This window comes from Liolophura sinensis, chromosome 12, assembly GCF_032854445.1.
Source record: "Liolophura sinensis isolate JHLJ2023 chromosome 12, CUHK_Ljap_v2, whole genome shotgun sequence".
Lineage (NCBI taxonomy): Eukaryota > Metazoa > Mollusca > Polyplacophora > Chitonida > Chitonidae > Liolophura > Liolophura sinensis.
Window position 1 is genome coordinate 29,736,864 of NC_088306.1, and position 18,603 is coordinate 29,755,466.

The window sequence follows — 18,603 nt, forward strand, 5'->3', positions numbered from 1 at the left end:
ACATGTACATTTGTGATACATACAAGAGTTTAGCATGTCTACAGTCTACACATACTGTACATGTATACTTTGGCAACCTCCATCCTTTGGATTAGAATGCGTTTGTGTAAAGTTGCTGTATTTCACCCGTAGTGTAAAGACTTACTTTAGTGTTAAGACATGTATGTCCTAAAGGCAAGGTTAAATGATTAGGAGTGAGATAGTAGGAATTGCTTTTTTAAAATTGTAGAAAAAAAAGACGCATTGTATTAAAGCCATTGTTGTTAGTTTGGGAGGATAATATGGTAATAAGTTTTAATAATAAGAGGATAATAGGTTTTCTGATTTACTCCAATTTTGCCTGGTGTGACATCGTGCAAGAACACTTGACATCACCCATCACTGACTTACACCAACAAATGACATTGTACATGTACTTTCAAACGCGCGTGACGTCATTCTAGCGCAGCTACTTACGCAACGTCGTAGAAGCCTGATTCATCGGAATATTACTACATCGCATCAGGAAAATGTTACGGAAACTGCCAAAGAGTTTGTTTGTCAGGACTCTTCACTTACTGGGGTTAAATAGCATTATTCAGCATAAAGTTTTTAAAACTGTGGTGCTAGCCATGTTCCATAGGGTATCCTTCATATTGGTTTAATATCTCAAACCTGGCGTCTCTTTTGAACCGTGGTGCTAGCTATATTCCATAGGGTATCCTTCATATCAGTTTAATATCTCAAACCTGGCGTCTCTTTTGAACTGTGGTGCTAGCTATATTCCATAGGGTATCCTTTATATCGGTTTAATATCTCAGACCTGGCGTCTCTTTTGAACCGTGGTGCTAGCTATATTCCATAGGGTATCCTTCATATCAGTTTAATATCTCAAACCTGGCGTCTCTTTTGAACCGTGGTGCTAGCTATATTTCATGGGGTATCCTTCATATCGGTTTAATATCTCAAACCTGGCATCTCTTTTGAACCGTGGTGCTAGCTATATTCCATAGGGTATCCTTCATATCAGTTTAACGTTTCAACCTGGCGTCTCTTTTGAACTGTGGTGCTAGCTATATTCCATAGGGTATCCTTCATATCAGTTTAATATCTCAAACCTGGCGTCTCTTTTGAACTGTGGTGCTAGCTATATTCCATAGGGTATCCTTCATATCGGTTTAATATCTCAGACCTGGCGTCTCTTTTGAACCGTGGTGCTAGCTATATTCCATAGGGTATCCTTTATATCAGTTTAATATCTCAAACCTGGCGTCTCTTTTGAACCGTGGTGCTAGCTATATTTCATGGGGTATCCTTCATATCGGTTTAATATCTCAAACCTGGCATCTCTTTTGAACTGTGGTGCTAGCTATATTCCATAGGGTATCCTTCATATCGGTTTAATATCTCAAACCTGGCGTCTCTTTTGAACCGTGGTGCTAGCTATATTCCACAGGGTATCCTTCATATCGGTTTAATATCTCAAACCTGGCATCTCTTTTGAACCGTGGTGCTAGCTATATTCCATATGGTGTCCTTCATATCGGTTTAATATCTCAAACCTGGCATCTCTTTTGAACCGTGGTGCTAGCTATATTCAATAGGGTATCCTTCATATCGGTTTAATATCTCAAACCTGGCATCTCTTTTGAACCGTGGTGCTAGCTATATTCCACAGGGTATCCTTCATGTCGGTTTAATATCTCAAACCTGGCATCTCTTTTGAACTGTGGTGCTAGCTATATTCCACAGGGTATCCTTCATGTCGGTTTAATATCTCAAACCTGGCGTCTCTTTTGAACCGTGGTGCTAGCTATATTCCACAGGGTATCCTTCATGTCGGTTTAATATCTCAAACCTCACATCTCTTTTGAACCGTGGTGCTAGCTATATTCCACAGGGTATCCTTCATGTTGGTTTAATATCTCAAACCTGGCGTCTCTTTTGAACCGTGGTGCTAGCTATATTCCATAGGGTATCCTTCATGTCGGTTTAATATCTCAAACCTGGCATCTCTTTTGAACTGTGGTGCTAGCTATATTCCATAGGGTATCCTTCATGTCAGTTTAATATCTCAAACCTGGCATCTCTTTTGAACTGTGGTGCTAGCTATATTCCATAGGGTATCCTTCATATCGGTTTAATATCTCAAACCTGGCGTCTCTTTTGAACCGTGGTGCTAGCTATATGCCATATGGTATCCTTCATATCGGTTTAATATCTCAAACCTGGCGTCTCTTTTGAACTGTGGTGCTAGCTATATTCCATAGGGTATCCTTCATGTCAGTTTAATATCTCAAACCTGGCATCTCTTTTGAACTGTGGTGCTAGCTATATTCCATAGGGTATCCTTCATATCGGTTTAATATCTCAAACCTGGCATCTCTTTTGAACCGTGGTGCTAGCTATATTCAATAGGGTATCCTTCATATCGGTTTAATATCTCAAACCTGGCATCTCTTTTGAACCGTGGTGCTAGCTATATTCCATAGGGTATCCTTCATGTCAGTTTAATATCTCAAACCTGGCATCTCTTTTGAACTGTGGTGCTAGCTATATTCCATAGGGTATCCTTCATGTCAGTTTAATATCTCAAACCTGGCATCTCTTTTGAACTGTGGTGCTAGCTATATTCCATAGGGTATCCTTCATGTCAGTTTAATATCTCAAACCTGGCATCTCTTTTGAACTGTGGTGCTAGCTATATTCCATAGGGTATCCTTCATGTCAGTTTAATATCTCAAACCTGGCGTCTCTTTTGAACTGTGGTGCTAGCTATATTCCATAGGGTATCCTTCATATCAGTTTAATGTTTCAACCTGGCGTCTCCTAGGACTGAAGTAGTACTTTAACATTTTCCAAGAGATACATGTTGCTTCATTCTGATTGGTTGATCCGCCTTAATATAAGCCTACTTAACATTTTTTTTTGTGAAATTTGATTAATGTCGTATCAGAAAAACTTGATGGATGGCATTGAAGGTATTATTTAAGGTCTTTATGTGCTTCTGAAATTGCATTGTTACATGTACTAAATTTGAGGTGAATTTCCCTGTCAGGATTTACATTTGTAATTATATTACATCACATACATGTGTTCAATGCAGTCTCATTTTATTACAGACCAAGGAGAATGTTAGTCATCTTTCTGTGCATTGGGCAGTATGTGGAGGGTGGGGTGATGAGAGCAAGGGTAACCTTATACACGTATTAATACTGTTTCAGGAAGTTAATTCAGATTTTAATCTTAATACAATGACTATGTACAGACCAAAACTGAACATTAGTCCAGACCAAAGGTTAGATCTGGACATTGGAAAATGTCTGATGAGCTAGGATATATTTCCACACAAATTGACTATTTAATGGTGAGTAACGGATCTCTCATCACTCGTTAACAGGCTTGAGGATGTATGTCAAGCTTAACTGTAAAGATCTTTTAAGGCTTTTTGAATAACTTTCCACTGGCATCATTACATACCAACACATTGGCTAAATTGTTGAAAATTTGAGGAACTGCTGTTACAAACAGCCATAAATAGTTCTGTTGTTTCAGACGAAGGTCCAACATTCTTGTGTCATAGGTTTACAGAGTTCTAAAGCAAGGTGTCTCCAGCTCTTCACCATATTTCTTGGTAAAAAAAAAAAAACAAGTTTTGTGTTGTCCTGTAAGTGATAAAAACTGGAATACATATAGTGTATGGCACTTAATGGATGGACTGTCAGGAGTGGCACATAATTGATACCATAAGTCTTTAACTAATGAGGTATCGTGTTCAAATGCAAAGCTCATCTGCTGGATAGGCTGTCCATTTCCATGTTCTAAGTCAGGATTTTCGTTTGTCGGTCGGGCTCTGCCCATTGTCTTTAAATCCCCACATATAATTTTCAGCACAAACCTTCAAAGAACTAAGAAATGTATGTATATAAAGTAAGTCTTAGGATGGATTCGTGTACAGAGAAACAGTCAACACTATGCCAGAAAGACACAAGAAATGATGCACGCACATAATTTTAGAAGTGCTGAGCCAAGTCATGTATCGTACCACATGTAGCTTAGAAAGGTGTTGTTAATGACAAAATATACATTTATCTCTGTTTCTCTTTATTTGCAACGGTTCATACCTCACTGCCAAGAGAAAAGGCTCTGTCTGATGGATGTGTGGCTTTGCCCAGTTTTCTCTTCCCCCATAGAGCCTCGCTCATTGTCTTAAACACCATTCAAAACTTAAAGTGAAGTGAATTGAATTCAGTTCAAACAAAACACAGAAATACTGATTTGAATGCACTAACCAAATACATGTACATTCGAATATGCCTACCATCCCCGATAGCACAGTTCGTAGAGCGTACGCTTCAGGAGCGGTAGATCCAGCATCAATCCTGTGTTGAGTCACACCTGAGACCTTAAAATAGGAATTTGTAACTTCCTTGTTTGGCGTTCAGCATGAAGGGGATAGTGCAACAACTTGTTGATCTGTGTCAGTATAATGGCTTAGGAGGGGCGCCTTACTAGCCTTTGGTGAGTCGTCTCAGTGAAGCAGCACTGGATAAAAGAGCGGTGGAAATTCCTCCTGCAACAAGGAGGCACATTGCATACACTCTGAGGATTCCTTCATCGTCATATGACTGAAAAATTGTAGTATAACATTAAGCAAGTGCTTGTTAAGTACAAGCACTCACTCACTCACTCCAATATGCCTAACTGTTAATTTAGGATGCAGATGGCTTACGTACATGTACCTATACCTCTACATGTGCACCGCACAACATGTACCTGTACCTCTACATGTGCACCGCACAACATGTACCTGTACCTCTACATGTGCACCGCACAACATGTACCTGTACCTGTACATGTGCACCGCACAACATGTACCTCTACATGTGCACCGCACAACATGTACCTCTACATGTGCACCACACAACATGTACCTGTACATGTGCACCACACAACATGTACCTCTACATGTGCACCACACAACATGTACCTCTACATGTGCACCGCACAACATGTACCTGTACATGTGCACCGCACAACATGTACCTGTACATGTGCACCGCACAACATGTACCTGTACATGTGCACCGCACAACATGTACCTGTACATGTGCACCGCACAACATGTACCTGTACATGTGCACCGCACAACATGTACCTCTACATGTGCACCACACAACATGTACCTGTACATGTGCACCGCACAACATGTACCTCTACATGTGCACCACACAACATGTACCTGTACATGTGCACCACACAACATGTACCTGTACATGTGCACCACACAACATGTACCTGTACATGTGCACCACACAACATGTACCTCTACATGTGCACCACACAACATGTACCTCTACATGTGCACCACACAACATGTACCTGTACCTGTACACATGTACCACACAACATGTACCTCTACATGTGCACCACACAACATGTACCTCTACATGTGCCATGAACACTGTCACTTAGAATACTCAGCTGAACAAAACATTGTTCGGTTGAAGTGAAGGTGGTGAAATATTAGACTTTATGCTGGGACTTAAATTTATTTTCTATTGATCCTTTGTGAGATCAGTCAAAATGAGTAAGTGTTCCATGGGAGAAAGTGTATTTCAATTAATAGGGCAGCTTTTCTGGCAGACAAAAAGGTACTGTTTACTACTTAGTAATCTTGGACAAGTGCACTGTTGACATCATGCAAACCAACATAGAACAAAACAACCAGTGTGTTTCTTTGGCATTTCAAGGACAGATTGCCAAAGTCTGATTTATAAAGGCACAAGCTTGCCAGGCACCCACGAAACACTGGTGACATTTATACATGGTAAACCTTTAAACCATGGCCTGTAAACTAAACTGACCTTGTTTATTGATGATGCTGAACTCGACCCGACCTGCTTATATCAGCTTTAAATATTTGGACTCATTTTGGTTAGGTATGTGGCATTTTTATGGAAGTTTGATGTCTGTTTTGTTTTGTGTACATATTACTCTCTCTTATGACGTACACAAATAAAGGTAACAGTTTTATATGACAGTTATGACACACGTGTCTGTGATCGTAACTCATCTTGAAGTTACTGTTGGTGAAGTGCTATGAAGATTCTCGCAATAAATGTATCTTGTTGGTAAAATCATGTGAGTAGTTATTAATAAAAGTATCATGGCTGATTTGTTAAGTGAAGAGAATCATTATCGTATCAGATTTCATGAATTGGTGTGTAGACTTCAGTTTTGTGTCAGATTTATACAGTGGTGTGAAGATTTCAGTTTTATATCTGATTTATGAATTGGTGAGAAGATCTCAGTTTTGTATCAGATTTATACAGTGGTGTGCATATTTCAGTTTTGTATCAGATTTATGCTGTGGTGTGAAGATTTCAGTTTTGTTTCAGATTTATACAGTGGTGTGCATATTTCAGTTTTGTATCAGATTTATGCTGTGGTGTGAAGATTTCAGTTTTGTTTCAGATTTATACAGTGGTGTGCATATTTCAGTTTTGTATCAGATTTATACAGTGGTGTGCATATTTCAGTTTTGTATCAGATTTGTACAGTGGTGTGCATATTTTAGTTTTGTATCAGATTTATGCAGTGGTGTGAACATTTCAGTTTTGTATCAGATTTATACAGTGGTGTGAAGACTTCAGGGTGGTATTTAAAAGGTAAAAACAGGACACATATTTTGTTGTTACATCAGATTGGTGGAATGAAGCGAAGATTTCAGTGCGTATGGAAATTGCGGGGAGTATGAATGTGATTAATAAAATGGTGGGAAGACATCAGTGTCTGTTTACCTGATTGGTGAAATGGTAGGAAGATATCAGCATCTGTTTACCTGATTGGTGAAATGGTGGGAAGATATCAACATCTGTTTACCTGATTGGTGAAATGGTGGGAAGATATCAGCATCTGTTTACCTGATAGGTGAAATGGTGGGAAGATATCAGTATCTGTTTAGCTGATAGGTGTAATAGTGGGAAGATGTCAGCATCTGTTTACCTGATAGGTGAAATGGTAGAAAGATATCAGCATCTGTTTACCTGATTGGTGAAATGATGGAAAGATATCAGTATCTGTTTACCTGATTGGTGGGAAGACATCAGCATCTGTTTACTTGATTGGTGAAATGGTGGGAAGATATCAGCATCTATTTACCTGATAGGTGAAATAGTGGGAAGATATCAGTATCTGTTTACCTGATTGGTGAAATGGTGGGAAGATATCAGTATCAGTTTACCTGATAAGTGAAATAGTGGGAAGATATCAGCATCTGTTTATCTGATAGGTGAAATGGTGGGAAGATATCAGTATCTGTTTACCTGATTGGAGAAATGGTGGGAAGATATCAGTATCTGTTTACCTGATTGGGGAAATGGTGGAAAGATATCAGTATCTGTTTACCTGATAGGTGAAATAGTGGGAAGATATCAGTATCTGTTTACCTGATAGGTGAAATAGTGGGAAGATATCAGTATCTGTGTACCTGATTGGAGAAATGGTGTAATATCAGTGTTGTTTGACCAGGGCTTTTGAGTGGTCATCATTCTATACAAATGGTAAAATTATGAGAAGACTTCAACATTTACATGTGTCTTACTGGTGGCATAGTAGGTAAATAGCAGTAAGGCCACACCATGGGATGATTTCATGTGAATGGCTGGAAGATACGCAATAATGCCCTGCATCAAGGCGGACATCATTTCCAGGCTTTGGGTGAGAAGGTTTCAGCATTGATTCTGGATTTGTAATTTCATCTGACAGTATTGTATCCAGTCTGTGAAGTTTTAGGGTATGTCTTCCCATCTGATCTCCATCCAGAGGATAAGGTGATGTTAGGAGATGTTTACTTTGTCCATCAGTCCACCAGTAACCATTCCCACATGTGGACCTCACAGAGTAGAAACAGCAGGACCAGAGAGAACGGCCTACTTGGTCTATGCAGGACCAGGGCTAGGGGTGCTCCCTGTACTACACCAAACCATTAGTTTACTGCTGGAATGTGTTTGTGTAGAATGTGGAACTATTTTGGCAGGAAAGAAATATCTGTGTGTGTGTGTGCGTGCGTGAGCACACGCAACATATTGTACATGAATGCCGGATAAATCATAAAAACTGTTTTAGGGAGCAACTAGTCTGTGCGCTGACAGTAGAAAAGTAAGCGCAAAATGTAGTAAAATTAAAGGTGTTTGTTTTTGGGAAAGGTTTGTAAAAGCTATGGCCTGTTCCTGGAAAGTGTTACTTGTGTGTACCGGAGACTGAGTAAGGAACAGAGTTATAAAGTCATTACCCAACAGAAAACAGAGTATTGCTTTCCCAAGTAATAATTAAACAAGTACATGGTAACACAATTAGGCTTTGGGTAATCTGGATAAAACTCGACCATAGCCCTCCCCAATGGAATAAGTGATGTACTTGCTGGAATTAATTTCCAATTTCGTGCTTTCTCTGCATTGCTGCATGCTTAAGCGTTTTCTTTTCTGTTTTTTTTTCTTATAAAATCTCCTCTTAATTTGGTCATTTGTTGTTAAAATTGTAGGATAGGATGAGTGTTTCCATACAGATTAGGGTTAGACTATTTGTGTCGTTCATTCAGCAGAACATGTAGAGGTAGGTTTTACAGCAGTTTGGATCTCAATACGCATAGCATAACAATCTTGTGGACAAAGACTCCATGTATTGGCTAGGAGGAGAGAGTATACATGTGTCTATACATAATGTGTGTGTATCACAAAAAGCAGCAGGACTGATGCTGGTTAAGATCAGGCTACCAGTAGCAACAGTGTGGGTCAGAGGTTAGGCAAAACATGACTTCAAGGTCAGATAACTCCCTCCAAACATTCAGGGTGGGGTCTCCTGTCAGAGGCACTTTGTTAGCTCAGTAATCTGATAGAAGTGCCCCTCCACAGAGAGTAGTGGTCAGGCGACACTCAGAAGCTGTGCAGGCAAGAGTATGGCTTTCTGTATGTTATCTACACAAAGTTGTCTTTGTGGACATTTCTGTCATAATAAAATAAATGTTCTTGAGTCTGTTTATGGTACGTCTGCTTTTTGGTGCTTGAAGTTTGTACATGTACATGTACTTGGATCAATTCCTGAGCTACCATAATGCTGGCAGCTAGCATATATGTGAAAAATTCTTGAGTACGCCATAAAATAGATCAATTCCTTAGCCACCATAATGCTGGCAGCTAGCATATATGTGAAAAATTCTTGAGTACGCCATAAAATAGATCAATTCCTGAGCTACCATAATGCTGGCAGCTAGCATATATGTGAAAAATTCTTGAGTACGCCATAAAATAGATCAATTCCTTAGCCACCATAATGCTGGCAGCTAGCATATATGTGAAAAATTCTTGAGTACGCCATAAAATAGATCAATTCCTGAGCTACCATAATGCTGGCAGCTAGCATATATGTGAAAAATTCTTGAGTACGCCATAAAATAGATCAATTCCTTAGCCACCATAATGCTGGCAGCTAGCATATATATGTGAAAAATTCTTGAGTACGCCATAAAATAGATCAATTCCTTAGCCACCATTATGCTGGCAGCTAGCATATATGTGAAATATTTGTGAGTACACCATAAAATAGATCAATTCCTGAGCACCCATATCATGTTAAATATCAAATTGCTATGTTCACAGTTATACTTCGTTTTATCATTTTGAATTCATTTACATTTAGAAGACTAGCAACAGAATGCAAAAAGATTTGAGTGTGTGTTACAAGTTAATAGAGCTCTGGTGGAACGAAAAAAGTACATGGTTCAGATGTCAACATTTTAGATTCAGTTTGCTAAATGCAATTCTTGGTACAGTAAATTATTGCACGTGAGCAGTCTTGTGCATATAAGCTGTCATGTCAGTATTTAGATGTGTCTGTATGTGTACTTTATATAGCTGTGCTAATTGACTGTTTATATGGGTTGATGGAGAAGTCTGGTCTACCTCAAGAACCCAGGTGAGCTTGTCGATCTGATGAGTGCCTGTAAATAAGGTATTATACACACTTTAGACATACAGAGAGTAGAGGGATAGCCACTTACCTTAAATGTCCTAATCTTCAGGAAGCCGCAAGTCGTGGCGTAGTACAAAGGTGTGCAACTTCCAGTGGCTGGTACATGAGGTATGGGTTCAACCCCAGCATTGGACAGAACTGTGTGGTGCAGTGTGCAGTTGATGATGGACATGGGGACAGTGGCGGTGTCTGTCACCAATATGACGTGCTGCACATGGGGACAATGGTGGTGTCTGTCACCAAAATGACGCGTTGCACATGGGGACAGTGGCGGTGTCTGTCACCAATATGACGCCCTGCACATGGGGACAGTGTTGGTGTCTGTCACCAATGTGACGCGCTGCACATGGGGACAGTGGTGGTGTCTGTCACCAATATGACGTATTGCACATGGGGACAATGGTGGTGTCTGTCGCCAATGTGACGTACTGCACATGGGGACAATGGTGGTGTCTGTCACCAATATGACGTACTGCACATGGGGACAGTAGTGGTGTCTATCACCAATATGACGTACTGCACATGGGGACAGTGTTGGTGTCTATCACCAAAATGACGTACTGCACATGGGGACAGTGGTGGTGTCTATCACCAATATGACGTACTGCACATGGGGACAGTGATGGTGTCTGTCACCAATATGACATACTGCACATGGGGACAGTGGTGCTGTCTATCACCAATATGACGTGCTGCACATGGGGACAGTGGTGGTGTCTGTCACCAAAATGACGCACTGCACATGGGGACAATGGTGCTGTCTGTCACCAATATGACGTATTGCACATGGGTACAGTGGTGGTGTCTGTCACCAATATGACGTGCTGCACATGGGGACAGTGGTGGTGTCTGTCACCAATATGACGTGCTGCACATGGGGACAGTGGTGGTGTCTGTCACCAAAATGACGCACTGCACATGGGGACAATGGTGCTGTCTGTCACCAATATGACGTATTGCACATGGGTACAGTGGTGGTGTCTGTCACCAATATGACGTGCTGCACATGGGGACAGTGGTGGTGTCTGTCACCAATATGACGTGCTGCACATGGGGACAGTGGTGGTGTCTGTCACCAAAATGACGCACTGCACATGGGGACAATGGTGCTGTCTGTCACCAATATGACGTACTGCACATGGGGACAGTGGTGCTGTCTGTCACCAATATGACGTATTGCACATGGGTACAGTGGTGTTGTCTGTCAGCAGTATGGCGTACTGCACATTGGGACAGTGGTGGGGTCTGTCACCAATATGACGTGCTAATACAGCCATGTATATGCGTGGTACTCAGATTTCCTCTTTTAGTGGGTTGATAACATCGTATAGATGTATGTGTACATGAATGAAAAAAGTTTTGAGCTCAAATGTTGAATACCACTGATATATGTGAGTGCATGTGCAATTTATCTAAATACAAAGATGATGACAGGTTGAAGTGTGCAAATCTGAGATTGTAGAGGAATTGCAGTATCTCTACAGCATGTGGACGTACCGTAAGTCACCTAAAATGTTGCCCATGGCTACAGTACACATTTTATCCGATTCTGAGAGTTCTGTTGATCTTACAAAGAGGTTTCGATGTTTGTTTAGAATCAGGTGATATTTTACTGGTGTTCCTTTACTAGTAATATTCTGTGTCATTTATTTTCCTCAAAGAAGGCAATTTTGGCATAAAATTTTAAGCATAGTGTATATATATATATATATATATATATATATATATATATATATACACATACATACATCGAAGGCATAGGACTGTTACATGCTGTGGGCTTGGCCTTGGTTCAGAGAGACAGTGGGGGAGAAGGTGAGAAACTTCCCTGCCCCTCAGGCAGTTATATACATGTCTTAGGAAGAGAAAGACTTGGTATCAGTAGGTACCTCCTAAGAGATAGAAGTAGCATGCAACTCAAGTGTTAAACAAGCGAATCGGGTGACAAGTATAATTCTGTTAAAGTACATATAGAAAGCTGTAATGATTGACATCGAACTGGCCCAGCTTGGTGTAGTTGTACATGAAGGTGTATTATCCTTTTAAATGTAGCCTACTCTCATCTTCCGTCTAAATGAAAACAAATAAAGTATATTTGCTGAATAAATTGTATTTATTAATTTATGTTTAGTAAGCTTTTCTTAATGACAAAAAAAAGCTTTTGGAACTTTTGTCTCCTGGTAGCCTATGACATATAATTGTTAACCAGATCAATTTAGTCACACATCTTTTAATGAATAAATACATTGATCACCAAGACTCTTGAGTGCAATCAGGATTCAAAATCTGTTGGGTTTTTTTAGTTTGTTTGTTGTTGTTTTTTTTTTTTTTTTGCTCTTTTTTTCACAGAAACATTTGAACAGATTCATTTAGTGACAAATTGAGGAACTCCTTTACAACTATTTACTGTTAAATCAAGGGGTTTTTTTCAGTTGTCTTATGGCACATTTACAGTGTACCTGGGGTTGTTTTACCTCTTAATGAGATGTACAGGAAGATACACACCAGCTGCCCTTCAAAGAAAATACACACTTCCGGCTGTGGAGCAGTTTAATCTTCATAGTCATTACCTACTGGCCAGGAATAGTGCAGGGGGTGGGGTCAAGTATCAGCCCTAGCTGGTGTGCGAGGGGTTAGGATGAGGGTGTGGGAGGGAGCATGACCTGGTCAGTGCTGGTGTGGCTGGGGGAGGGGGAAGCAGGATGGGAGTGGGAGAATGGAGGCATAGAGTGCTAACATGTACATGTGTTCTATGTGCCTTCAACCCTTCTGGGGATAAAAATAGATCTTTTTGAGCATGTGCTCAACTGAAGAACAGGATCCTTTACAAAGATGATGCCATTCAACTTTTTTTGTAAATAAAAACAAAATGTTGATGCATTACAAGTTTTTTCATTTGTGGTACATGTATTTCAAACTTGCCCCAATACTTGCCCACCACAACTTCACAAAAATCGTATTCAATTACATTGAATCATAGTGATAAAATTTTCAAAATGATTTCAAAATGTCAGTAAGATGGACAGTCACCGTGTACTGAGATGAGCTAAGCTGATGTTTTCACAGATAACTACTTAGTTTTTTATATATTTTGAGATATTTGTAAAAAAAAACCCACAGCTGATAAAATATTGGACTTTTGACTGCAGGATGCTATTGAGTAATGATTTATGGGTTCCAGTGGATCAGTATCTGTGGGAGATAAAACATGTCAGGTCTGTTAGCACTGCTTCGTAATGAATACACGTATAAAGACACTTTTTGTTAATTTCTGTTAAATATATCCAAGTTGTATCCAAGTTTGCGTTTTGTTTCCATTTATGTGTGCACACTTAAGAACTCCTCTTTCTCTCCTTCCTTGGCGGCTTTGATGGCCTAATGCTTAGTGTGTCGTCCTCAAAAACGAGAGATGATCATACCCGGTTCAGGTCGTACCAAAGCTGTTAAAAATGCTATTTGTTGCTGCCTTGCTTGGGGCTCAGTACTGAGAGGCTAGAGCAAGGAAACAGGACTGGTTGGGCTGTTAGTATAATTTGACTGGGTGGGGTGTCATGTCTGGTGTCTTTGACATAATATTTTAGCGTTGGCCGCACTTCAGCCTCATTATATGCTCAAGCATACATTTGTACATGTTATCTCCTTTTCTCTTTGCAGACTGATGTGTTTTTGATATGCTTTAGCGTTGTTAGTCCGTCTTCCTACGAGAATGTGATGACAAAGTGGTACCCTGAGATACGACATCATTGCCCTGATGCTCCCATTTTACTTGTGGGTAAGTGAAGAATCACTGTACATACATGCTACTTTCTTGCACAGAGGCTTCAGGGTCTCGCGTTGATAGGTTAACTTCTACTTGTTTGACATTTCAGCATTTTCCTGAGCTAAGAGTTACATGTAGTAGTCATAGGACTCCCCTGATTCTAATACAGTTTGTATATAGACACTACAAGTACATTAAAAAAGTCTCAGTATTGACCTGTTTTAAGTTTTCATTTTAAGTTCACCAACATTTTGTTCTGAGCTTAATTTTAAACTTAACTGCAACTACTGACTGGGTTTTTCACCTGTGGCTTGTCTCAAGTGACATTTACATCAGGTAATAAATGTATGCATGAAGAAAATTACTGACATATTCCCACATCTAGCATCCACTAAATTTAACATTTTTTCCTGTTTCAGGAACAAAAATAGATTTACGAGAAAGCAAGGAGGCGATAGCCCAGCTGAGCGCTCAGGGTTTGTCTCCCATAAAACGTGAACAGGGCATGAAGATGGCAAATAAAGTGCGGGCTGTGCGCTACATGGAGTGTTCAGCTTTAACACAACGTGGATTAAAACAGGTGTGTTGTCTGACTCATAACAAAATTTGAATTACAATTTTAGGGTTGCCTGACAGTTTTTGATTCTGAGTACCAAGAAGTAAACATTGTTTTAAAATCAAGAAATTGGCCCCAGGGTTCCTGTTTTTTTGTGAACAAGTAGTAAAAGTTCAGATTATGTCTTCATAGCTTGTTGACTAATGAGCTGCACCCCCCACCCCCCACCCAAACAAGCTCTAACATGTGGTGAAAACTAAATTTGGAACACCAGCATGATATATATATATATATATATATATATATATATATATATATATATATAGCTTGGACAGTCATTGTAATTAAAAGATGGCAGGTACATGCCCCAGAAATATACATTTGCAAATTCTGAATGGGTGTGACAAACACCACATCAATGCATCACCACTGAGCATCCAATCTTGATTTCCAGGTAAAATGTTCTTGTTGCATATTTGCAGGTATTTGATGAGTCTGTTCGAGCAGTTTTGCAACCCCAGCCGGCGCGACAGAAACATAAGTGCAGTTTGCTCTGATTACAACTGATCAGCATTGTTTTTTGTGTACAGTGTAAAAACTTTAGATGACCTCCTGGTGGTGTCACACCATCGTCAAACTGCCATGATAAACTGGAACTCTAGAAGCCTGAGAGTGGGAGAGCAGTGTGGAGATTGCCTCACTTGAGTTGTCTCCTCTGTTTGGGCTCCTTGCTCCCGCGTGACATGCGTCCACCATGGAGACAAACTATGCATATCACAAGACAATGGGCATTGATTTGTCAAGAGTCAGTCCATCCTGGGGTCTTGCTGATGTGTTACCTATAATCCAGGCTGAACTAATATACTGTATACAGATTTCATGCAGTGTTACATGAAGGACTGATGAGACCGTTGTATTTCTGGTTGAACATGTTACTGACTACATGTTATATGTTCAGCCCATCATTGAGGAGAAGAAGTTTGCCAGATCTTGGCATGTGGAGGTCTTTTACTTTTATTCGAACGTACAGAATGTAGGTTTTGTCACCAAAACGAGGGTCAGGAAACGAATGCTAGATGTACAGTAATGTTCTGTATTTAAGGCATCGTTGAGTCACCAGGATATTGTAATGCATGAATATTGCATACTTCCCTCAACCTCTACGTCCTGATTTGTCATGGCCTCAGACTCTTTGTACAGTTTGGTTTCACTTTCGCATTCATCCTCATGTATGTGTAAGGCAGCATTAGTGACCTGCTTATCTTGTTATGATGTAAATGGAATGTTTTGCATTGTTGTGTGACAAGCCATGAGCACAGAATTGTAGATGGTTGGTCGAGATGTTGTTTACTTTCAGTTTCACTTTCAAACTGAAACTGAAAGTAAAGCACCAGAGCTTTGATGTGTGTCTTTGATGTACAAAACCACCATGATCAGCTTTAGCTGTCCTGCATGACAAGAACCAGGTTTTCTTGAGCCTTGGTTAAAAAAAAGGTCACGTGTGACCTGGCATTTCACTTTCACTAAGACCAACAGTAACTGCCTTCGGAAGTATTATTACAACATATCTTTAGCCCATACTATAGCCATTGTATTAAACAGTAATGCCCAAATAAGGAACTTTATACAAATTTTAGCCAGTGTACCTGTATACCATTCTTAAACTTGTCTGTCCCACGAAGCTTTCCCTCTTGATTCCTGGATAGTAATTATGTCATTGAGAAGATAATTCCAGATGATAATGTTGATTTCATTCCAGTGTGGTTCACACAGATTGCTTGAATTCAAAGAAGGCAATGCATAGTTGTTTGCAAGTTCATGCAAAGGGAGGTAACTTGTTTAGTAAGTTGTAATACTGATATAATAAGGCTGGAAAAGGCTCATACAGTGATACTCTTGTTTACAGGGATACTTTTATGTTTAGGAACACAATTTTGGGCTCTGTTTGGCTGAAAATGCCTGATAGGTTCGCGGAGAAAGGTGAATGAAGTCACATTGAGAATCAGGGTTGAACACACTTTTTTTGGTGGCATCATTATCATAATCAATTTACACTTGTTGGATTTCAGATGAAAGTGACATATATATATATATATATATATATATATATATATATATATATATATATTTGTTGTGAGAGCTTATTTATGCTGGATTGTTTGTCGTCATGACTAATTTCCATGGCAACAGTTGATTGTCAGGCTGTCTGGTATGGGGTTTTTTTTTATCAGACAAGCTTTTTCATTGGTTGTTTAGAATATCTGGTGATCTGGGTGAAGCAAATTGTAACAAAAATTTGTTAAATTTTCTCAGTATTTTGGACGATGTGAGTGGAAAAGTCAAAAAGGTTTTACCATCCATGATGCTGTTCAAAACATATTAGTCCTATTTTGAGCACTTTAGAGCAATTTTCAGCCTTGTGAAAGAAAATAGACGAAGCATACACATATAATTAATGTAGTACATAATGTGTTCATGAGAAGGTACTATCAGGTAGTAATATGGTATGAAGGGTGCATGAATTCAGGAGAAACAGTAAAGGGCTTGGTAATAGATAGGCAGGTGGCATTCTTTGAAGTATAACAGCAAAAGGTGTTCATAGTCGGGTCATTGGTTGGGGCATGCCGCAACATCTGTGTCACCACATGGATTTTGTATGATGCTAAGGCAATTAGCAGGATGAGGTGAATATTAGAAACAACAATGTTATTTATCATTAGCCAAAAATATAATGCCACTCTGGTGTCATTTTTACCATTTTTATATGAACAGAATTCTTTGTATCCGTGTGATTTGGTTGGTAAGAACAGAAGATTGTTTGGTCGTAGGTTATTTTGCTGCCTAGCAGGGTTATTCTTTCGCACAAATGCCAGTGCCCTTTTAGCAGATGAAATCAGAAGGCAGAGTCAGTCATTTGTACACGTATCAGCTGAAAATTGAGAACCTATAGGTCATTGGTGGTAAGGCTTTGATTGACAAATACATTCAATAGGAGGGATCATGGACATGCAATTGTTGGCATTGTAGTTTGGTAACATTAGAATAAAGTCAACAAATATCATGAGATGGATGTGTTAACATATATACAATTATGTCATATACAGGAAAATGTGTTACCTTAAAAATTCCGACAGCAAACTACTGGCTGTTTTACCCCATCACCCAACCCCTTAATGCAGATTGCGTGTTGGACTCGTCTGCATCCTTGTTGTTGTTTGTTCTATTTTATCATGGTTACTGATGCTTGAAGTTATGTGCTACATGTATGGTGTTTAGGACAACCAGATTATGCTGTACTGGGTCTGTATCAGTTTGTATTGGGCTGTATCAGTTGTATTGGGATGTGTGTTACACAAAAAAAGACTGCGTTCATGTGTGTTACCCGGAATACCATGGTATTCAGTTGGCATTTCAAGAAGTCGATGTCATGTCCTGCATTATACACATGTGCATTGGTGTTTTAAATTTTCATGATATTCTATTGAAATCAGGTTATTCTGATTGGCTTGATATTAACCAATCAAATGAGTCAAACAAAAATATAATAAACCAGTGAGTGTATTTGTTTCATTTTACAGGTAACAAGATAACTGATAAACTTATACAGGCAATATAGTGTAAGCAGGTAAAGCTCTGAGATTTTCTTTCTATCTTAAAAATTAGACACTTCCAATCAATGACGTGGCTCTTTTCTCCATGAACTGTTGAAGGAATCTGCATTTTGGTCATGAAAGGGTTATGTTTGTGGTGCAGTACCAGTATGTTGCTGATGTAAACAGTTTGCTTGCTTTTCTATATCTTTTTCATGTGGGGGGGGGGGGGGGGTTCTTGACTACTTCCACGTCAGTTAGAGGGCACGAATCTGATATCTCCACTGTTACTAAGTCAGTCTTTGATATTTGTGATTACCTTATTTATGTTAGATATCTGATTTTTGGTTTTTAGTATTTTTTTTTATCTCCCCCACACACCCCACCCTGAATTTAATAACCATAATACTTAGCCTTTACGTTTTATTTTTTCGTACTGTTCTAGAATTTTACAATGGGACAATCTGACTTATGGTTTTTGTGCTCTGTTTCTTGCCTGCTTTTAAGCTTACAATGATAATCACATTGTGAGCCCCTTTGTAAGCCCCTTTGTAATTTTATTTATGAGATTTTACCATTGAATTTTGTTGACTGTAAGCATTTATGACACATTTACATTGCAGGAGAATTGCTACCTATATATTACTTATGGTTATTGCACGCTTATAAAAAAAATGGATACTGAA

At 39.4% G+C, this 18,603-nt stretch overlaps 1 protein-coding gene across 2 annotated transcripts in view; it reads left to right on the forward strand.

Moving 5' to 3' along the window:
- The window catches only part of LOC135479025 (ras-related C3 botulinum toxin substrate 2-like), a 45,910-nt gene extending 30,219 nt beyond the window's left edge, over window positions 1-15,691 (forward strand). For both annotated transcript variants that reach the window (XM_064758729.1, XM_064758730.1), the window contains 3 exons: window positions 13,666-13,783; window positions 14,191-14,351; window positions 14,810-15,691. In XM_064758729.1, coding sequence (XP_064614799.1) covers window positions 13,666-13,783; window positions 14,191-14,351; window positions 14,810-14,884 — 354 coding nt within the window. In that variant the 3' untranslated portion in view covers window positions 14,885-15,691. The remainder of the gene's footprint in view (window positions 1-13,665; window positions 13,784-14,190; window positions 14,352-14,809) is intronic.
- The last annotated feature ends 2,912 nt before the right edge of the window (window positions 15,692-18,603 follow it).